Raw genomic sequence first — 23047 nt, forward strand, 5'->3', positions numbered from 1 at the left:
GTATGGGAGACCAAGGTTCAACTCTCCTCTCTGCCTGATCTGGCTTGGACCCAGGTTGCCCACCTTCCGGGTTAGTGCCCCAGCTGTTGGATATAAAGGGGGCAACTCCCCCTCCTTGGTTGCCTTTTATGTGGGCTCAGTGTGCTCTGAGAACACCTACGACCAGGCCCCACAAAGGCACTCAGGCGGGGGAACACCTCCTTTGAGAACCCCACCCGGGCTGAGGCATGAGCTAAGGCAGCTCGGTGATGTCAAAACTTAGGTAGCTTTGCACATGCTTACAAGCAGAAACTTAGGGGAATTTACCAGTGGAGACTTAGGTGTCTAGGGATTTTAAGCACCTACAGGGTTAGGTGGCAGCTGAGCAGAGGTTTTTTTGAAGCCCTTAGTGGTGCCTAAATGTTAAACTTACACACGTAAGATGGCACTTAGATGCTTCAGTACCTTTGTGGATCTAGCCCTCTGGTCTTCCCTCTGTAAAATAGGGGTACTAGTGAGGATCAACGTGTTAAAGAGCGTGGGATGCTCAGATACTATGGGAATGGATAAGTACCTTAGATAGACGATAGTGCTGGTGCTGTGTGTGTCCTCCAGGACTCAAACCCACATGGCCTGTTCCATTGAAGTCAATGTCAATCTTTCTAATGGATGTTAAACTGGGGTCACAGAGAATGAAAATGGCAATGTGGGTTAGCAACGTGGAGAAGGAAAGGAGGGACCCCATAATCTTCAGCTCCTCTCTATGTGGGTGTTGTCAAACCCATACCTTTTATTTAAGTTCCCCACTGTTTTTCAGCTCCCACTGCAGAGCTGTGGGAGAGCAGTGTCAAGAGAGGAAGCCAGTTTAGAACTTTCAGGGAAGAAGTAAAGGGGTGTGTTGGGGCGTCTGGTGATTTGAGGCACGTAGAGGAAAACTTTTCCATTTTTCCCTCCCTGCCCAAACCCTAAAACAGGGGTAGGCAACCTATGGCACACGTGCTGATTTTCAGTGGCACTCTCACTGCCCAGGTTGTGGCCACTGGTCCAAGAGGCTCTGCATTTTAATTTAATTTTAAATGAAGCTTCTTAAACATTTTTAAAACCTTATTTACTTTACATACAACTATAGTTTAGTTATATATTAAAGACTTACAGAAAGAGACCTTCTAAAAACGTTAAAATGTATTACTGGCACATGAAACCTTAAATTAAAGTGAATAAATGAAGACTCGGCACACCGCTTCTGAAAAGTTGCCGACCCCTGCCGTAGAGGGTTAGGGGTGAGGACAAATCCCATTGCTATTTGCCTATATGGCATGCTCCAGGAATACTGTATAGGATTAAGTTTTCCATAAGAAAGGTAATCTCAGGGGCCTAAATAGGTTTATACTAACATTTGCATACCTAATGTTGTGTAAACTATTCTAGCCTCTAATTAAACAATTGGTGTTGTCTCATTTGCTACATGATTTTTTGATTTAATGAGCCCTGGCTTTTTTGTTTGCCCCAATTACCAGATGAAACATTCCCTTAGGGATTCCAGGACTTTCACTTGTATTTGGCTCACACCCTTTCTCCTCAAGGGACTCTTTATTTTCCTCTTCCACCTGTATTTGTGGCTCCACAGCTTGAGGGTCTGCTTGTATTTTTCTGGCTCACCTTGAAGCTGTGGGTCAATTGTCCCCCTGAATCCACCTTGTATATGGCTGGTTTCTTACTTAGAAACACAAACCCCACCACACACTCTTTCTATGTAATATTCCCCGGTTCTCTCTAAATATGTGCTTTTTTTTTTTTTGTAGGAACCAATTATGATGCATTCCAGCTAGTACTAGTTGTTGTCAGTCCAGCCAGTTAAGGCCATTTTCACCCCCTTGTTCAATTCTGCAGCATTTACACAATTAAAAAAATATATTAGGAGCCAACTCTGCAGCTGGTTATATCAAAGGTTTCTTTCTGCAGTATGTCCCTGATATAAGATTCAATTACAGTTAAGGACCCTTGCAATCCATCCATCACTACCTGTGCTGTGTGTTCTCCTTGTACAAGTGGGAGTGGCAGCACCTGGACCTAGCTGCTGCTGTGTTGAGCCTCAGACACCTCCATTTGGATTCTTTCTAACACAGTCCAAAAAGAAAAGGGGGACTTGTGGCACCTTAGAGACTAACCAATTTATTAGAGCATGAGCTTTCGTGAGCTACAGCTCACTTCATCGGATGCATATCACATATCACGAAATATCATATCACATATCACGAAAGCTTATGCTCTAATAAATGTGTTAGTCTCTAAGGTGCCACAAGTCCTCCTTTTCTTTTTGCGAATACAGACTAACACGGCTGCTCCTCTGAAACCTAACACAGTCCAAGTGCACAGCATGCTCAGCTGTATGAAAATTCAAAATAGAGGCACCTGGGCTGTGGCATGGGGCTAGCAAGGTGCTACAGGGCGCAATGCATTATGGGAAAGGAAGGAGACTGATTAGACCCCTCCCCCATTGGACACTTACAAGTGGAGCCCCTGGAATGCTCGTCTGACTACAAGCCAGTGGGGGCTTGGGGTCATGGGAGAGTTCTGAAAGGACTACCTCCCAGGGACTAAGCCATCAAGAGAAACAGTGCAGGTGATAACCTTTCTGTATCCTCCAGCAGTTTAACAAGGAAATTGGTTTCTCACCATTAGTTTCAATCTGATGCAAACTATTTCACTCTCCATAAAGTCAGGCTAGTAGAAAGAGAAGTGATAGCTATTCAAACACTTGTCAAAAGGTTACCAGCTTACATTCTCCAAGCAAGCAAGACACAGTTTAAGGTTAGCCTATTCTCCTCACCCGCCCCTCCTCAAAACCTTTAAATGTGGGTGTGATGTTCCTGACGTCTACTGTGTGCATCCGATGAAGTGAGCTGTAGCTCACGAAAGCTTATGCTCAAATAAATTTGTTAGTTCCTAAGGTGCCACAAGTACTCTTGTTCTTTTTTTGACATAACCTGTGACTGTATAGATCATTGTTGCAACCACTGTTATATACTTGCAGCAAATATTGTACAAAGGTTGTTGTGTAAGGTGTCTATGGAAAGGTTATGATTTGCTGGTTATGATTATATTATCCATATGGGTGTATCGTTTTTGCAGTTGAAGTTATGAATATTGGCTATGTACTTCTATATCAATGTGTTTTGATTCTAAGTAGCCTCATTGAAGCATTTGGTCAGCTTCTTGAGAAGGGACTATTCTCAGTAAGTGCCCAATCAAGAAACACTTAACTGATAATGGATTTTGGGAGATGCCAATCCACATCTGAGCTTTCCTGGGAACATTCAAACTAACATGTAAACAATGGTGTTGGCCTGTAAAGAACTAAGTCATGCATGGACATGTGGCTTGCCCATGTGACTCCAGGCTCCTTCTTGCTGCTGGGATCGTCCACAAGGCAGAGGATATAAAAGGCTGCTGCAGCTCCTCCGTTTTCTCTTCAATCCTGCTTCTTGCCTCTGGAGAGACTTTGCTACTGAAGCTCTGAAAATAGGATTAAATGACCCATCCCAGCTGTGGATGTACTCCAGAGACTTAATTTGAACCTACAGTTTATTCCATCGCTGCTACAAGCCTGACCCAAGAACTTTGCCATTAGTGTATGTAATTGATTCCATTTAACCAATTCTAGCTCTCATCTATATCTTTTTCCTTTTATGAATAAACCTTTAGATTTGTCGGTAAGATCTAACTTGTATATTGACCTGGGTCTGGGGCTTGGTCCTTTGGGATTGGGAGAACCCTTTTTCTTTTACTGGGGTATTGGTTTTCATAACTATTTGTCCCCATAATGAGTGGCACTGGTGGTGATACTGGAAAACTGGAGTGTCTAAGGGAATTGTTTGTGTGACTTATGGTTAGCCAGTGGGATAAAACCAAAGTCCTCTCTATCTGTCTGGTTTGGTTTGCCTTGGTGTACCTAGCCTTGGGCTGTAACTGCCCTGCTTTAAGCAATTTGTCCTGAATTGGTGTGCTCAGTTGGGTCCCACCAAAGCCAGCATCATTACAGTGGGATTCTGAATTTAAGGAAAGGAGAACTGAGTTAGCCCTACTAGTTTCTTATTTAATCTTTGACTTTTGTGCAGTAGCTTACCATTTCCTAATGTACCTCAGTTTAGCAATATTTTTGCACTTGGCTTCCTGGATTAGTCAAAGGCATTATTTTTTCTTTTGGCCATAATTCATCTATAATTGAAGTGATGGAAGTGTTAACAATACTCCATCTCAAATGGACTCTGAACACACTTATACTGAAAGCTGAGACAGATGTTTTAGGCACCAAGCTATGCCATCTTTGTTGAGTGTCCATTGTTTTGGTTTCAAGCAGGTTCTCACATTTTTCTGTTTATACAATCGCAATATACTGCCTATCCCTAAAATTAATAATGAAAAGATCCAAGTGGCGGCGTTAAGCTCAAACTAAGACCTACATATATAGAATGGAATTCTGGTTTATTGATCTGTTAAATTTTGCTTCTTTGCTAAATGCATAATCTCTGTCTTATTATTTGTATTACAGAGGCATCTAGATGTTCCTTGTCCTAGGTATTGTACATCCCTATAGTAAGAGCCAATTCCTGCTGTAAGAGCTTACAAACTAAATAGACAAGTCAGACAAAAGGTTTAAGGGAAACAAGGCACTGAAAGGTGAAATGACTTGCCAGGTCACACAGAAAATTAATGATAGAGCCAAGAAAATACCCATTTCTCCTGAGTCTCAGTCCAGCATCCTATCCACTGGATTACACATCCTCTCATCCAGTCTTACCCAGATTGAGCATAATCTTTCAAGCAATTAAATACTACAGCAAAAAATTTCAGAGTAATTATGATGCTCAGTAAAGCAGGCTTGGATTAAGCAGCTGCAGGACCGTGAGAAAAATGAGAACTCAAAAATGTTTTAATTGAGAGGAATACTAGATGAACTCCAGACAAATTTTGCCCCAAGGTGAAGGGTTCATGTTTAGCTATTCCACCTGGAAGCAGGCAGGGCACACCCTGACTGTTCTGTAGAAGCAATGCACACATTGCTCTATCCAAGGACAAGGGCTAGATATGAACCATGAGAACTTGATTGTTGGGACAGCAACTGTGGGAGGCTTTCTTAGCCTGGGCTCAAGGCCTGAGAACCAGGATTGTAGTAGATAAAGGATGGCAAATAAGTATATTAATCAACGTCATACATTCCTTTGTGTATCTTTTTGCGGTAGCAGTGTGTAATGCTTAGGGGGGAGAAATATAATAAAAGGAGAAGGTGGAAGGCGGGGGGGCAGAACAGCCCATCTCAGCTGACCAGCCTGCTTGCTTGCATAAAGCTGTGTTCTGTCTCATCATTGAACCATGGCACTACTTTCACACCAAGGCACTACTTTCGTTCTGAACTCAGGGTGTAACTGTAATTTCTACTTGCAAACCCATTATAATTAGCAATGTCTGAAAGTTTATTTGGAAAAAAGAAATTTGTCACCTAGTCAAAATGGTACTTTTATAGCTCTGTTCTGATACTACAAGTGAGAACCAACTTCTCAAGCCAACGGATAAGGTTTTGCGTTTGCCCAGTCTATAGTTAAATTGCAAGTAACTATCTAATTGCAAGATAAAGCACTGAGACTAAGGAACAAGAGCAACTCTGACTGGCATGTGATTGTTACAATTCATACCTTGCTCTTGCTGGCATACGGCACATTTGTTTTGCTAGAAATAGTTGTTTCGGCATCTCATGTATATTGATATTGGAACCTTATTAACATTTATACTAAAAGAGCACTGCTCACAGGAATAACAAATACATTTTAATCTATTGGATGGCACCCCATCAGTATCGTTATTTGCTGAGTCCAATATTCATGGCATAATGTATATTTATCATCAGGGGCAGCATTTGCTATAGGGTAGGAGGACACTTCCTCCCCCCAGCCTTGGGTTTGATTGCCCAGACTTTTAAGCAGCTGCCTAGGGCAGTAAATTTCTGCACAGCTGCCTAGTGTGGCACACTTGGCCCGGCTGCCTCCCTATCATGACAGGGGCAGCTGGGCCAAACCTGCTATCCTAGGCCTATGAGGAAGAGGTCGGCACACTGAAGTTTTGCCTAAGTAGATTTTCTTGAGCAGCCTCTGGTGCCGCTCTCCTCTCTCTGCTGGTTGGACAGGAAGCAGCAGCAGTGGCCTGGGCAAGAGCTGAGTGTGGAGTGAGCTAGGCCCTGAATCTGCCCCAGGCCAGTCATGGTTGAGACACGTGACCCCCAGATTGCTCCCCTCACTCCCTGGGATAGGACTGGCACACCACCTTCCTCCAGGATGGGACACCTATGAGCAGCCACGGGGATGCTGACATAACTCCCCGCCGCCCTCCCTCCCCCAATTTTTCTAAAATGATGCTCCTGGTTATTATGTTTATTACGGTGGTACCTAGAGGCCAAATGAGAATGAAGCCCCATTATGCTAGGTACTGTATAAATATAGAATAGGAGAGACAGTCCCTGCCCAAAGAGCTTACAATCTAAATAGATAAGAGAGACACAGGGTCAGGGAAAAACTTGAGTTTCATTCAAAGACAGCTGTTCCCATTGAAGGAAAGTGGATCTTTGTAGAAATAACATCGCCCTATGCCCACAAATTGTGCTGCATCTCTCTCTCTCTCTCTCTCTCTCTCACACACACACTTTCTATTTTATCCTTAGCCAATCACATGGGATTTAGACAGTGTAAAACACAAGTACAGGAGACTATATGCTAATGCCCTTTTTACTTATGAACAAATCAGCATCAAACACAGAAAGCGTATGAAAGACCGATGCCCTAGCCAGAGTGACCACAAGTGATGGCGTCACAGCAGGCATTGTGTAGTGAAGTTCTCAGATCTGGCTCAATCCTGTTAATCCACAAATCAATGCAGCAGCCCCACAGCTGGCACCAGGTAGGGTTAGGGCATGCACCCCTTTGTACGTCAATGGAAAGTTTGAGAGCACGGTGTGCTGGGGTGTTTTTGTCTATCCTGGTGACATGGCCAAAAGGCACGCAACACAGCTTTTAGATATAATGAGTGACTGGAGTAAGGCCAGATCGCTGTGAGACTATGACATTTAGCACAGAGTGAAACCATTTTATACTCAGGATTTGGCACTGACTGCATGGAATGCCTCTAGCCGCTCCAAGTCTGCCTGTAAGCTGGTCCGGGTTTCTAACTCGTAGAAATACAGGTAGTACACAGGTTTAATAGATCCTGAATTTTGGCTCAGCACAAAGATGTTATGAACAAAGAAGTTTATTTAATCGATCTATATATTGCTCATCACTGTTGTGTCTGATTACCTATCTAGCACATAGTGGGCTGTAATTAGGAAGTAGGAATATTGATTCGTCTTATGAACTTTTATTACATGACGTAAAAGCACCTTCATAAAGTTTCCCAGCTCCTTGCTGAGAGGAATAGTCTTGTGTTTCTCAGCAGTGCATACAGTACTTCAATTGCAGCAGGTCCAAAAGGTGATCTCAGGCAGGCTTCATCAGCTGGAAGAATGGTGGCCATGGGGTAAAGGGTGAAAGACAAAATGAATAAAAATAGATTGATCATGAGTAGGGCCCTACCAAATTCCCAACCATGAAAAACATGTCCCGGATCGTGAAATCTGGTCTCCCCCTGTGAAATCTGGTCTTTTGGGTGCTCTTACCCTATACTACACAGATTTCACAGGGGGGAGACCAACATTTCTCAAATTAGGGGTCCCAACCCAAAAGGGAGTTGCGGGGGGGTCACAAGGTTATTTTAGCGGGTGGGGCGCAGTATTGCCTTCAGATCTGCGTGTCTGGAGTGTGACATTTGTTAGCTGGGCACCCAGCTCTGAAGGCAGCTCATTGCCAGCAACAGCACAGAAGAAAGGGTGGCAATACCATGCCATGCCACCCTTAATTCTGCATTGCTGCCCTCAGAGCTGGGAGGCCGGAGAGTGGCGGCTGCTGACTGAGGGTCCAGCTCTGCAGGCAGCAGCGCAGAACTAAGGGTGGCCATACCATGCCATGCCATGCCATCCTTCTGTGCTGCTGGTGGTGGCAGCTCTGCCTTCAGAGCTGGGCTCCTGGCCAGCAGTTGCCACTCTCCAGCTGCCCAGCTCTGAAGGCAGTGCCGTAGCCAGCAGCAGTGCAGAAGTAAGGGTAGCAGTACTGTAATCCTCACTCTAATAACCTTGCCAAACCCTCCCCTCCCCCCAAACTCCTTTAGGGGTCAGGACTCCTAAAATTACAACACTGGCAAATTTCAGATTTAAATAGCTGAAATAATGAAATTTACTATTTTAAAAATCCTATGACCGTGAAATTGGTATGGCCCTAATCATGAGGATTCCAATAGGAAAAGTCTCCAGTGAGTTATGTAGTCTGTCCTCTATGTGTACCCCAGTGAGATTAATACCATGGCCAGATATTTGGTCTATTGTTTATGCTGCAGCAATTTCCATACTCATTTTTGCAATATATTCAAACGATGCGGAATAATTGACAAGAATGAAAATGTTACAAGGGTTTTTGTTTCCTTCTTCCTTGTGCAGACTGTTTCTGAGGTTGTGTTGGTTGCCTAGGAAACTGCTGAAGGAGGAATTCGATTGAATGTGCTCCCAGACTGAACATCAGCATTGTGGGCAGTGTCAATTGATAGACGTGTATGTGTGTGCACACCCACAATGTATACGCTGGATGCTATGGCCCAGATCCACGAAGGTATTTAGGCTCCTAACTTCCACTGATTTCAAGGTTTTTGTGGATCTGGGTCTTTGGTTTTTTGTTTGTTTGTTTGTTTTTTAAATTTGTAATATCAAAGAATCCTGAACATTCATGATTTTATGTTAGCTATTATATTTTTCTATCTAAACACAGTCTATGGCCAAGATTTAAAAAAGTGGGTGCTTAAAATTAGGCTCCTATAGCCATATTTAGATACCTAAACAATTTTCAAAAGTGTTCCACTATGGATGCTGTTGGGGGGCTAAACACTTTTGAAAATCAGGCCAAATTTTCAGGCATCTAAATAAGTTTTTAAAACACCTTGATACTATCCCCAGTTATATATAATATATGGAACAAGTGGGGAAAAAAAGGTTACAATGAAAAGACTGCTCAAGATTACAAAAGCATGTGTCTAGCAAATTTGGGAATATAATGAAGATTTCTTGACTCTCAGACCCGTGCTGTAACCATTGCAGCATCGTATCTCCTTAAACAGCTTTTTAAACTTCCAGTCCTCACAGGACCAAAATCATAATCTTGGCAACATAAAGCAAACACTCTAGCTGTAGGTATAACCACACAATTAGAATATGCTAAATTCACAGATTTTAAATTACCTATCGCAGAGGTTGCTTATTGTTAAGCAAATATTGTTAAGTACCATAGAAATATATTGAACATTATGAGGAAAAATTAATAATACAACCTCGAATGTATAAAGGCTTCAGCATTCAAAAAGTCTGTTCTCAAGCTGATGCAAAGATCTCTGAGCAAGCACAATCCCTTGATAATAACATGACTGTGTGTTTTGCTACTGCAAATGTTGTAATAATAATAATAGTGTGGCAAAGATCATGGGGCAGATCCATGATAATTTACACCAGCTGAGGATCTGTCCAGGAGCCTCCTAGAAGATCTCCAACTTGCAAGGAGGAAGCTCCACTGGAGCAAATTGAGAGACTCTAGATTAGTGGCCGCTTTTGAAAATTTGTGCCTAAGTGATCTACCCAAGGTCAGAGCAAGCCAGTGTCGGAGACAAGGACAAAACTAAGAAGTCTCGACTCCCAGTTTTATCCTCCAACCATTCATTAGGCAATGCTCCTTCCTTTAGATGTAAACACCAAAACAAGATTTGAGGTGAACTCAACAACTTTACAATACATTTTATATTCTTGTTTAAAAAAAACAAAACACATTATTGTGAATGACTGAGTCCTTTGCTTCACTGGCCCCATCTGACAGCTCTGTAATTTATTACATTTGTAACTTCACCATTACTCTTGATATAGTGATACTGTGACCAACAAGCCATCAATCTGATGATACAGTTAGCCCCAGATTCCCATCTCCTTCCCCCAAGCCCTACTTTCAGCACTGTGAATCTGTCATCAATTTTATAAGTGGACTTGATGGTTTCTGCACAATTCATTTTAGACTTATCAAATTGAAAATCATTCCATGTTTCTTATATGAAGAATAGAGCAGTTGGAGGAAATTTTGGGTCAGTATCTCTGGGGTGGTTGAAACAAATCTGAGGCTCCCTATCAAGTCTTTAAATTACCCCCAAATCTTGAGCCATGTCTTCTGGTGGGTTTAGTGCCACAAGGAGTGAGGGGAGGATCTGTGAAATAGTTAGAACAGGAGCACATCGCTGGGTGGGTGGGGGCTAACTGTGGACAGAATCTGTGTATGTTAGCACTGGTTGGGGCACAACAAAGAAAGAAATCCTGTTATCCCAGGGGGATAAAATATCATCATCACAGAGACCTCTCTGAGCACAAATCAGCTCTACACCCCTATATCACACAGCGCAGGTAGCAAATCTCATGCTAGCATTTCTACTTTTCCTACGTGTGGTCAGTCTCCATCATGCAAGGGCCTCATGTCTGCAGGCTTGGGCAGCTGTAGGTGCTGCCATTAACAAGAAGCAGATTCATCCTACTTGTGGTTGAAATAGGAAAAACTGGTCTTTTCACCGAAGCAAGCCTCAACCAACGTTAATCATGTAAGACCTGGAAACCGATGTGGGTGGAACAATTTAAAAAAAAAAAAAAAGGCAATACATGCTATGCTGCATTTTTCAACAGTAGCAGTGGCCGTACGACATATTTCCATCTAACCTCTCTCCCCCCACAATCTGAGCACTGCTCTAAAAGAAGCAAACAGATTTAAGACTTTCTCCACATCTAGGTCACTTGATCCCTCCCCAATCACCTGGCCATGCAAAATGAGGTCATTTCTACACAACTCCGTATCAACAACGTTGTGTGATTTTGTTTGTTTGTTTGTTTTTTAAGTACAACTTGAACTATTTATATTATTCCTAGGTTAAACGAATTACCTGTTCTTGTAATTGCTTTGAAAATAAAAAAAGCGATGTAAGCCTTTCGTATTATCATTAATTTGCTAAGCAGGAAATAATAAATCACTAAAAATCACAATTTAACAATTGGAACAAATCTATTATAATTTATGCAAAATATAATAAGCAATTTATTCAGGAAAGCAGTGTGCACTTGAGTTTCTTAAGACTGATGTTTTCAACCTACTGGTCTCTGCCATCCAGTGTAGGAGATGTGATAGCTTTCTGGTGAGTGCCTGAATTTTCCCTTTAAAATCTATGCATATTTAAAAAAATTGTGATCAGTTGCAGCAAGCCTACGCATATCGTCCAAGTTCAGTGGTTCCCAATGCTGTGTTCAAATTATATATTGGATGTAAAATGGGAGCCTGACTGCAGAATTCCATGCTGTGAGTTTAAATTGCGAGAAACCTATTCTAGTACAGGAGGCCTACCTGCAACATACTTCAATTAATTAGGATCAAGAGAGGTCTAAATCCAGAGCCTCAAAGGTTATTTATAAAAAGAAAAGGAGTACTTGTGGCACCTTAGAGACTAACAAATGTATTTGGGCATAAGCTTTCGTGAGCTACAGCTCACTTCATCGGATGCATTCAGTGGAAAATACAGTGGGGAGATTTATGTACATGGAGAACATGAAACAATGGGTGTTACCATACACACTGTAAGGAGAGTGGTCACTTAAGGTGATCTATTACCAGCAGGAGAGCCGGGAGGGGGGTGGGGGGAAGGCCTTTTGTAGTGACAAGCAAGGTGGGCCATTTCCAGCAGTTGACAAGAACATCTGAGGAACAGTGTGGGGTGGGGAGGAATAAACATGGGGAAATGGTTTTACTTTGTGTAATGACCCATCCACTCCCAGTCTCTATTCAAGCCTAAGTTAATTGTACCCAGTTTGCAAATTAATTCCAATTTAGCAGTCTCTCATTGGAATCTGTTTTTGAAATGAGAGACTGCTAAATTGGAATTAATTTGCAAACTGGGTACAATTAACTTAGGCTTGAATAGAGACTGGGAGTGGATGGGTCATTACACAAAGTAAAACCATTTCCCCATGTTTATTCCTCCCCACCCCACACTGTTCCTCAGATGTTCTTGTCAACTGCTGGAAATGGCCCACCTTGCTTGTCACTACAAAAGGCCTCCCCCACCCCCCCGGCTCTCCTACTGGTAATAGATCACCTTAAGTGACCACTCTCCTTACAGTGTGTATGGTAACACCCATTGTTTCATGTTCTCTATGTATATAAATCTCCCCACTGTATTTTCCACTGAATGCATCTGATGAAGTGAGCTGTAGCTCACAAAAGCTTATGCGCAAATAAATTTGTTAGTCTCCAAGGTGCCGCAAGTCCTCCTTTTCTTTTTGCGAATAGACTAACATGACTGCTACTCTGAAACCAAAGATTATTTATGTGATTTTAGTGATTTCAAATGAAGATGGGCACCTAAATATCTTTGACAGTGTGGGGACTACTGGTTAGAGTACAGGATGGGGAGTCAGGAGACCTGGGTTCTAGTTCTGGGTCTGGTACTTGCTCACTGTGTGGTATTAGGCAAGTTTGTTGCATGATTTCAATTTCCCCATCTATAAAATGGGGATAAAAACATGTCCATTTTTGTATGAAAAGTGGTGTATCAGTGAAAAATCTGTCCATTACATAGGTACAGATAAGAAACAAGTCCAATATTTTTAGACTGAATTTAATAGTATGCAGCAAGTTGGAGGTTTTCTGTTTCTTAAAAAATATTTCCCAAGGGATCAAAAGGTGTAAATATTCTGGTTGATTTTTCTGGTCCAAAAACACACAAATAAAAAACCCCCTCACCCAACCTGCTTTTAGAGTCTCTTCCTAAATAAAAAGCACAAGAAGAAGAAAAGTTGAAAATAAAATTTAGGATAAACAACTGGGTCATTCAAAGGCATTATCCTGCCTCTGAATTGGGAGATTGTAGTGGATAGAGGAATCTGGTGATATAAAGACTTTCCAGTCCCCTTCCCCCCACTATCCTGCAGTATTTACTCATGATACAAAAGAAGAAACAAAAGACATTACTCTTGTTTACCTAATAATCCCTGTGATGTGTTCCTGCCGGGGTGCCACCAGGAACTGCGGTCCCACTGAGACACCCCCACCCCCTACCAGCCTGGGCTCCCTTTACACTGTACTGCTGTGACCAGCTTGCACTTTCACCAGCAGACGTACAGGTAGGGACACATCCAGCTGCAGTTACATGCAGATGCTGTGATCAGCTCTGCATGGGAGGGCTCCAGTTAAGGAGCTTCCCAACTATTCAGGCATCCCCTTCCCCCATCGGAATGTAAACCCAAAGTTATACTGTCTTGCGCTGCACAGGGAACTGTACAGCACAAGCTCATGAAATTCGCCCCCCCCCCCCAATGTGGAGAGAAATCTACAATAGCTTTCTGTCCCGAGTTATGACTCCCACACACTGGTTTCAGACAAAAGCAAAAACAAGTTTATTAACTACAAAAGACAGAGTTTAAGTGATAGCAAACAGATCAAAGCAGACTACCTAGCAAATAAACAAAACATGCAAACTAAGCTTAATTTAGCAAATCCTCACCCTATGTAGTATTCGTATCTGATCTAAGTGATGATACAAGCAGGCTGCAGATTCTTAAGGCGCAAGCTGCACTTGCTTACAGCTTAGAATTCCCAGATGTTCCATTCACAGGCTAAAAATCCCTTTAGCCTAGGTCCAGCACTTTCCCCAGTTCAGTCTTTGTTTCTCAGGTGTTTCCAGGAGTCTCTTTGGGTGTGGAGTCAGTGAAGAAGCACATTGATGTCACTCCCCTCCCTTATATAGCTTTTGCATAGGGCAGGAACCCTTTGTTTCAAAGCTTGGTTTCCACACCAGTCAGTGGAAAAAACCTGATGTCCCAAGATGGAGACCAGTACAAGGTGACCTGGGCACATGTCCCTGTAGCGTCACAGCAGCCATGCATTGAAGGCTGTCTGCAGCATCCTCAGGAAAGCCCCCGGGGTGGGAAATAAGTTTCTGCTAAGGCCTATTATTCTCTCTAATGGACCCTCAACCTGAATGGGTCCTTCCCAGCCAGCCATCTAGACCAGGGGTGGGCAAACTGTGGGCCGCTTCCGGCCCACCAGACATATTTATCTGGGTCTCGAGCTCCCGCCAGAGAGCAGGATTGGGGGCTTGTGTCGCTCTGCATGCATCCGATGAAGTGAGCTGTAGCTCACGAAAGCTTATGCTCAAATAAATTGGTTAGACTCTAAGGTGGCACAAGTCCTCCTTTTCTTTCTGCCTGCCCAGCGTTCCAGCCAGCGAGTGGGGTTGGGGGCTTGCCCCACTCCTCCCGCCCGGCGCTCCCCAGCCCCTGACTCACAATTTCCTTTGCGAGCACCATCTTCCAGCAGGCTCAGCCACACTGCGCAGGCACGACTTCACCGCACTGTTTCTAGGATCGGAATCCTGCCCCTACATGGCAGCTCCCCCCCACACGGCAGCGCGTCCAATCCCCTCCCAGTCTCCTGTGGCCCCAACCTTGAGAGCCTCGAAATCACCCAGGGGCCGCACCTGTCCCAGCTAGGGTGTCTCTGCCCATGGCAGTGCCTGGTACGGCACCTTGGTGTCAAGGGCAAGGCCCCTAGGAGTCCCCGGTACCACTCCTGTAGAGCCTCCCCATCGCGCCACACGAGTCGTCCCCCCCCCCCGCCACCTCACTAACATCTCTTATAGAGGCCTCCCCATGCTACACCCCATAGAGTCCCCCTCCTCCACCGGGCATTCATGACCCGCCATACAATTTCCATACCCAGATACGGCCCTGAGGCCAAAAAGTTTGCCCACCCCTGATCTAGACTGAGATCTTTTTGCCTAGTGAGCGTACACAAAGGTGTAAACACATTTGTAATACAGATATATAGTCAATATTCCTAACTTCAGATACAAAAATGATACATGCATACAAAGAGGATAATCATATTCAGTAAATCATAACCTTTCCAATGACATCTGATATGACTTACCTTCCATAAAACGCATTATGATTGTGTCATAATCGTATCATAATATCACCATGAAGAATACGGGGTGCAGTGTCACACTCCCCTCTACCTTTAACACATTACACTTAAGAGCCCTGTGGCGCTAGAAAGCTTGTTTCTCTCACTCACAGAAGTTGGTCCAGTAACAAAGTTACCTCCCTCCCACCTTGTCTTTACATACATACAGGCGCTCAGCTCATATAAGGCGTGTCACTTAGCTGACACAGCTTGTTACAGAAGGGAAATCTGTCCTCCTTCACTTCTTATTTTTGAACATAGCAGGATCCTTCTTGACTGTTCTGCCCAGGAAACTCGGTGGAGGGTGCAGCGGCTGGGGCCGTCTCGCCAGGGCTGGGGGAGAGCAGGGCGCTCGCTGCTCCTCACCCTGCTCGTACAGCGCTACTCTCGCTCTGCACGGGGGGCCCTGGGGGGAGCAGGAGACGCTCGTTGCCCCTCAGGCTGCGACAAGCCCCCTCCCAGCTGCTGAGGCTGCGGCTCCCCACTCCGCCCCCCGCGATGGCTCCCGCCTAGCGCCCCCCGTGCCCAGGAGACAATGGAGCGGCAGCAGCAGCATCCCCCGAGCGCACGGCGAGGCCCCGCCCCGGCATTACATCACCCGCTTGAGAAGGGCTGCGGGGGGCGGGCCTGTGACGGGAGGGGGCGGAGCTCCGTGGCGCGAGGGGCGGGGCCAGCAGCCCCCCCCATAAAAGGAGGAGCTGGGGGGGCCGCCCGGTTCAGAGCTCACAGCTGCAAGTGCCTGAGGGAGCCAGGGAGCAGCCGGAGGCAGAGCGTGTTTGTGGCCGTGTGACTCCGGCGCCATGCGTGAGATCGTGCACATCCAGGCTGGCCAGTGCGGGAACCAGATCGGAGCCAAGGTAAAGATCGGGGCCCGGTCGGGGGCCCCGCTTGTTGTGTCCCTGGCGCTGGCAGGGGGCGGCTCAGTGGGGTGCGCACGCGGGGGCTGGACAGATGCTGTTGCGGTGTAAAAGCGAGGTCGCTAAGTGGGGGTGGTGCTGGAGGTTTGGGAACAACTCCATGTTTACCTAAAATAATCTTCAGCTGACCCCTTTGAATCAGTGCATCAGCGCACCTGTTTCAGCTCTCCGTTGAGTCGCCACTTCTACTCCATAAAAGATAAAGGGAAGATTGAGCATTGTCTCGGCCGGGCGTGGGGAAGCGTATTCCGACAGCCTGATTGCCGTGCTCTGAATGCACAATGGCGCTCAGTTCCTTGCTGATGCAGCAGACAACTCCCTGTAGGCTCCGGATGCCTCGCCCTCTTACGCGGGGAGGTAGCTGTGCTTGGAGCAGCGTCAGAGATGGTTCAAGGGTGTCACATCTGTGTAGGTTCTTTCCTGTAGTAGCTAACTGGATTCCTAATGGGGGAAATTTCCTTTCTAGTGTCTAGCAACGTAAATCACTTTGAAGACTACAACTGATTAGAGATACTGTAATTCTTAAAGCCTATGGTAGCATTTCTCAAAGTGATACATTAACCTAATTGTAACAAGCATTTGCTTACTGCCTGATGCTGCAGTTTCCTGCTAGTCCTTCTTAATCATAATTGCAGCTCTACCAATTCTTAACTGCTTCGGGGGCAGGGGGTAAACACCTTGTCTGTGTTTGTCTCATCAAGGTGCAGTTATTGGTTAGGGCCCTGGGCAGGGGCTAGGTCCATGGAACTAGAACAGACATGTTGACAGCATGTTGGATCACCCCTGACAGCCTAATGCAATTACTAAGTGCCCTTTTCAAAACCCTATTTCAGTTCTGGGAGGTCATCAGTGATGAGCATGGCATCGACCCCACTGGCAGCTACCATGGTGACAGTGACTTGCAGCTAGAAAGGATCAATGTTTACTACAATGAAGCTGCTGGTAATTATACACCACTTATTTCTTCAGACCTTCATAATTTTACTAAGTAAGCCAAAATAAGTCAGGTGTATAGATGTACAGTTCATTATAGTTGGGACAGCTACCGTAAAGGAATTTGCTATTGACCCTTTGTTAAAGGACACTGAGTCTTTCCAAGATGGCTCTACTTAATACTCTTTCCCTTCTGTCACTGCAGCAGTCTTTCCAGTGAGCTGTGTTGAGCCTGCTCAGAGCAAAGCAGCCTGCTGACTGCAAGTCAGTTATACTGGTTTTTGTTCCTTTTACAGGTAACAAGTATGTACCCCGTGCAATCCTTGTTGATTTGGAGCCTGGTACAATGGACTCTGTCAGATCTGGACCATTTGGCCAAATCTTCAGACCTGACAACTTTGTCTTTGGTATGTAACATTATGTATAGCTGCAGCTGCAGTAGTCTTTGGCTCCTGTGTTGAGACAGGTTTCAGAGTAACAGCCGTGTTAGTCTGTATTCGCAAAAAGAAAAGGAGTACTTGTGGCACCTTAGAGACTAACCAATTTATTTGAGCGTGAGCTACACGAAAGCTCATGCTCAAATAAATTGGTTAGTCTCTAAGGTGCCACAAGTACTCCTTTTCTTTTTGTGTTGAGACAATGAATTTGAAACATCCCTGTAGAGCTGCTTATATTAACGCCTCTTACTGCATACATTCAGTGTGCCCTCTGTTTTTGGGTTGTTTGCATGAAACTTAAATGGAATAATTTAGCTTTTAACTTGTGGACTTGTAAAGTCCAAACATAAATGGAATCACAGTATACACAATAGTCCATTAATTGTAGTAAATTGATATAGCTTGGTAAAACTATTCCCCTTTGTCCATAAATTAAGATTTAATAGCGTTTGTGCCTTGTACACCATATCCTAAACAGAGTATGTGAAACTAAACTGGTGACTAAATCAGCATATTCCATTCCGCCTTCCAGGTCAGAGTGGTGCTGGAAACAACTGGGCAAAAGGCCACTACACAGAGGGAGCTGAGCTAGTGGACTCTGTCCTGGATGTGGTAAGGAAGGAATCGGAAAGCTGTGACTGTCTACAGGGTTTCCAGCTGACCCATTCTCTAGGTGGTGGCACGGGGTCTGGGATGGGAACTCTCCTCATTAGCAAAATTAGGGAGGAGTACCCGGACCGTATCATGAACACCTTCAGTGTAATGCCATCTCCGAAAGTGTCAGACACTGTGGTTGAACCCTACAATGCCACCCTTTCTGTCCACCAGTTGGTGGAAAATACGGATGAAACCTACTGTATTGACAATGAAGCCTTGTATGACATTTGCTTCCGCACGCTGAAACTCACAACCCCTACCTATGGGGACCTCAACCACCTGGTCTCCATCACTATGAGCGGCGTGACGACCTGCCTCCGGTTTCCCGGACAGCTGAATGCTGATCTCCGCAAGCTGGCAGTCAATATGGTGCCTTTCCCCCGTCTGCACTTCTTCATGCCAGGGTTTGCCCCGCTAACTAGCCGTGGCAGCCAGCAGTACCGGGCTCTGACGGTGCCAGAGCTAACGCAGCAGATGTTTGATTCTAAAAACATGATGGCAGCCTGTGATCCCCGCCATGGCCGCTACCTGACTGTGGCAGCAATATTCCGTGGCCGAATGTCCATGAAGGAGGTGGATGAGCAGATGCTCAATGTCCAGAACAAAAACAGCAGCTACTTTGTTGAATGGATCCCCAATAACGTCAAGACGGCTGTCTGTGACATTCCCCCCCGCGGCCTCAAAATGTCTGCCACTTTCATTGGGAACAGCACAGCCATTCAGGAGCTGTTCAAGAGAATCTCTGAGCAGTTCACGGCCATGTTCCGGCGTAAGGCTTTCTTGCACTGGTACACTGGTGAGGGCATGGATGAGATGGAGTTCACTGAAGCAGAGAGCAACATGAATGACCTGGTATCAGAATATCAGCAATACCAAGATGCCACTGCTGATGAGCAAGGGGAATTTGAAGAGGAAGGAGAGGAGGATGAGGCTTAAGGCAGTTGGTACCAGAGGAACTCTACCAGGCATGTGGTCAGAATGAACTCTGATAATGGTGATAAAGCATGTTCTTCTTGGCCGTGTAGTTGATTATCCTCTGTTGGCATTATGTAACCTTAACAAAGTTCTCTATGTAATAATTGTAAAGTCAAGTTTGATGGCTTTGATCTTAACTTTAAGACACATAAAGGCATGTGTTCAAAATGTCTCCTGGTTTGTTTGTTTAAAATAAGTCTCCAGTTCTCATCCAGCATATCTCTTTATATAGTCTTGTTAACTGCGCATTCAGTGCTTCCTGATATGGAGTTAAGTACTTGCTAGATAACAATCTTGATCCAGTCAGACACATTTAATGCTGCTTCACTAGTTACTTTTTTACAGACAGATGCATCTCTGCCATGCACTACTTTTTTACCAAGCAAGATATAGTAAGGATCTTAATCTACCTCTAACTGGCATAAATGCAAACAATTTCCTTTTACAGTTTCTTATAATGGAGAATCAAACGGCCAATAAGTCAGTGACATGACTGGGATGGCCAGAGAGGGAGAATATAATCATTAAATATACTAAGATAACCTTACATACTTAATTTTTTTAACTCTATTGTAGGAAATCTTCTACTAATCTGTTGAATTCTTCTGCAAAGCGTAAATGTAGATTGTGCTTTCCTTCTGGCATCAGAAACAACCTAAAAAAAGATAGTCATGTAAACGCTAAACATATACTTGCATATAAAACACATAGGGCCATTGTATGACCATGGTAACCAAGTGCAAAATCTGAAGCAACTCCTGTGGTTTTTTCTTTTTAAACACTATCTAGATTTCCTTTGGTGTAAAGTCAGAATCTGGCTCCTCCATTTAATAATTAGTTGAGTTATTCTTAAAATTGAAACCTTGACAGTCTATAGCTAGTGCCTACAAAGCTAAATGCCATCTCTGGGGAAGACAAATTGGTGCTGGATCAGGGAAAAATGTGTTAGATGAGCTGTAATTGTGAATCTCTGGGAAATTTTCTCTTTAAGTCAGCTACTTGCCAGAAGCCAGATACTTGGTTCTCAAACTTTTGTACTGGTGACCCCTTTCACATAGGAAGCCCCTGAGTGTGATGACCCCCACCCTTCACCTCCTTATAAACTTAAAAACCCTTTAAAATATATTTAACACCATTATAAATGCTGGAGGCAAAGTGTGGGTTGGGGTGGAGGTTGACAGATTGTACCCCCCCCCCAACGTAATAACCTTCTGACCCCCAGTTTGCAAATGCCTGCACTAGCGGCTGTAGAGGGTTAACCTTCCAGAGGTAGCATGAGATGTTACAACATCTCACTAATGTCTCCTATGAGGCAACACTGGAATAGAATCTACAGTACTTGCCTTCAGGGAAAAGAGCAGGGTGATGGTCATGAGTTGAAGTGATCCTCTGAAAAAGGGGAGGGAGTAACAATGCTGGAGTGGATGGAGGAGACTTTTGTGGTGAGGACAGTGTGACACTAAGTGTGCCAGCTAAGTAACTAATGGGTTGGGCTGGGTATTAAGTTTTGCTAATGGAGCAAACCTGTATGAATTCTGTATGAACAGGGAAGCCTGTAAAGTAAACTCTAATTTTCATTTTGACAGAGGTTAAACCAGCTAACTAAACAGAATTTACCTGTTTTGTCTTCATAAAAATGGCTTCGGTTTTCCTAATCCTACTCTATTGCTAGTGTGCACTGTGTGTTGGAAATAGTAATAAAATGGAGCTCTAGTTGACAGACTAGTCACAGCTAGGAAGAGAATGAACAGCTGTATTCCACATGCTAAGAGGATGCATTGCCACAGTTTCTAGATGAGGTGAGCACTGCTTCAAGATTTTGGGTAAAGGGGTTGAGAGTAACATCTCTGGACATATTTGTATTCTGTACCGTTCATTATTCCAAAAACACTGATGCACTTGAGCGAAATAGTTGACTGTCACTTCATGTTTATTATGAGACCAGTGCCCAGTAGTAACGTCTCAGTAAAGGTGTAGATAGAGCAGCTATGACCTTAGCATTCAGTGCTAACTGGGCTTCCTGCTCCAGCTGTAGTATTTCAGGGCTTTGTTAGCTCTGCTGAAGGGGATAGCGATTAGATATCATATGGCACAAGGAGTGCAGGGGCAGTAATTCAGATGGGTGGAAGTGGTCTTAACTACATGGTTTCACTTTTAGATTAACAGATTCCAAGGTGAGAAGGCACCATGGTATATAGCTCAGAGGCCACAGACCTTCCCTAAAATTAATTCCTAGAGCATATATCCTTTTATTTAATAAAAATAAAAAAAAAATCCAGTACTGATTTAAAATTGCTAGTGATAGAGGACCCACCATAACCCCTGGAACACTATTCCAGTGGTTAACTACCTTCATTGTTAAATTTACACCTTTATTTCCAGTCTAAATTTGTCTAGTTTAAACATCCAGCCACTGTATCGTGCTACACCTTTCTCTGCTAGATTGCACAGCCCATTTAGACTGTAATGAAGTCACCCCTCAACCTTCTCTGTGAGCTCCTTGAGTCTATTTATCTTAAACAATTTCACTACAAGACATGCTTTCTAATCCTTTAATCATTCTTGTGGCTCTTCTCTGAACTCTCTCCAATTTATCAACATCCTTCTTGAACTATGGGCACTAGAACTGGACATGGTATTCAAGCAGCAGTTGCACCAGTGTCAAATACAGAAGTAAATAATCTCTCTACTCCTATTCAAGATTCTTCTATTCGTGCATCCAAGGATAGCATTAGTCCTTTTGGCCTTGGTGTTACACTGTGAGCTCATTATCAGCTGATTATCTGCCCCCACTCCCAACTCTTTCAAAGTGACTGCTTCCCAGGATAGAGTCCCTATCTTGTAAGTATGACCTGCCTTCTTTGTTCCTAGATGCAGTTCCAGGTTTACAATGGGGCCAGAGATCAGACACCCTCCCCCATGAGCCCCAACCACCTCCCCTGCACCCAGACTGCACACCTCCACCCCTTTTCCCCCAGCTGCTGAGCTCTAACTACTTTCACTTGGTCTCCCTTGCAGACTCCCATTGCCCCTGCACTTGGAACCTCCCTCTGCATCCAGATCCCCCACTGAGCTGCCTGCACCCAGACTGCCCCACACAGAACCCTCTTACTCCTATCTGGATTCCCCCCACACTAAGTCCCTCCGCACTTGGATCCTGCTGTGAGGTTGAGCCTCCCTGCCCGCATCTGGTGTGCCTGGTGCAAAAGGGGCAGGGCCCCAAGGAGTTTCTGTGGCAGACATGGCCCTTGTGCTGTGTCAGGGTCAGGTTCAGCCTCACTACCAAGTCCCGGTCCCAGGGGGCTGGGGGAGGCTGCAGGGTATTCTCTCATCTTGGTGGCCGGTGCTTCTCCCCTGCCATGATGGAGCTTCCACGTTTATTTATTGTTAAAAAACAAAAATTGCAGAATTTTAAAATATTATGCACAGAATTTGATTCGGAATTCCCTCAGGAATATGTGGTGCTGTAATGGTGGGACTGTGAAGGGGGTGCTGGACAATAGGTGATCTGCGAGTGAGGGAGCTGGGCAGGGGGTATGGTGTGCAGGGTATTGTGCAGTTGTGGTGGGAGGTCAGCGGGAGGGGTCTCTGGGCAGGGGGTGCTGGGCATAGCAGGTCTGGGGGCATTGGGCATAAGGATCTGTAGGGGAGGTCTGGGCGAGGGGGCGCTGGGCGTAGGGATCTGTGGGGGAAGTCTCTTGGTGAGGGGGATGCTGGGCATAAAGGCAGGGCGCTGGGCAGGGGGCAGTGTGGAAGGGGCATGCTGGCAGCACAGGGCTGGGCGGGCCAGGGTGCGTCTAGCAATTTTGGGTTTGTAAACATTGCCCTTGTGCTTGGCTGAGAGGGACCACTCCGGCTGTGCTGCACCTAATTGCCCCCAACTGGCCCCTCGCTCTGCAGACTGCCCCCCCATCACATGCCCTACTTCTCCAATGAGGGCCCACAAATATATTTGGGGCCGGGCCCACAAAAAGTTAATCTGGCC

The 23047-nt window shown here is 44.9% G+C and overlaps 2 protein-coding genes across 3 annotated transcripts in view; one reads left to right on the forward strand and one right to left on the reverse strand.

Moving 5' to 3' along the window:
- Positions 1-15838: 15838 nt before the first annotated feature.
- On the forward strand, positions 15839-19230 carry LOC140907047 (tubulin beta-1 chain). Its single transcript, XM_073332170.2, has 4 exons — positions 15839-16000; positions 16894-17002; positions 17290-17400; positions 17963-19230. The coding sequence occupies exons 1-4, from the start codon at positions 15944-15946 to the stop codon at positions 19021-19023; spliced, it is 1338 nt and encodes a 445-aa protein (XP_073188271.1). The 5' UTR covers positions 15839-15943; the 3' UTR covers positions 19024-19230.
- The window catches only part of BPHL (biphenyl hydrolase like), a 33440-nt gene continuing 28354 nt past the window's right edge, over positions 17962-23047 (reverse strand). For both annotated transcript variants that reach the window (XM_073332171.2, XM_073332172.2), the window contains exon 7: positions 17962-19717. In XM_073332171.2, the coding sequence (XP_073188272.1) occupies positions 19630-19717 (88 nt within the window). In that variant the 3' untranslated portion in view covers positions 17962-19629. The remainder of the gene's footprint in view (positions 19718-23047) is intronic.

Source organism: Lepidochelys kempii, chromosome 2 (assembly GCF_965140285.1).
Source record: "Lepidochelys kempii isolate rLepKem1 chromosome 2, rLepKem1.hap1, whole genome shotgun sequence".
Classification (NCBI taxonomy): domain Eukaryota; kingdom Metazoa; phylum Chordata; order Testudines; family Cheloniidae; genus Lepidochelys; species Lepidochelys kempii.

What these genes read in the sequence shown, in the direction of transcription:
- LOC140907047 (XM_073332170.2), top strand. Translation starts at nt 15,944, where the DNA reads ATGCGTGAGATCGTGCACATCCAGGCTGGCCAGTGCGGGAACCAGATC. An exon ending in TTACTACAATGAAGCTGCTG is followed by an intron (nt 17,003 to 17,289) that starts GTAATTATACAC and finishes TTCCTTTTACAG; the next exon opens with GTAACAAGTATGTACCCCGT. An exon ending in ACCTGACAACTTTGTCTTTG is followed by an intron (nt 17,401 to 17,962) that starts GTATGTAACATT and finishes TCCGCCTTCCAG; the next exon opens with GTCAGAGTGGTGCTGGAAAC.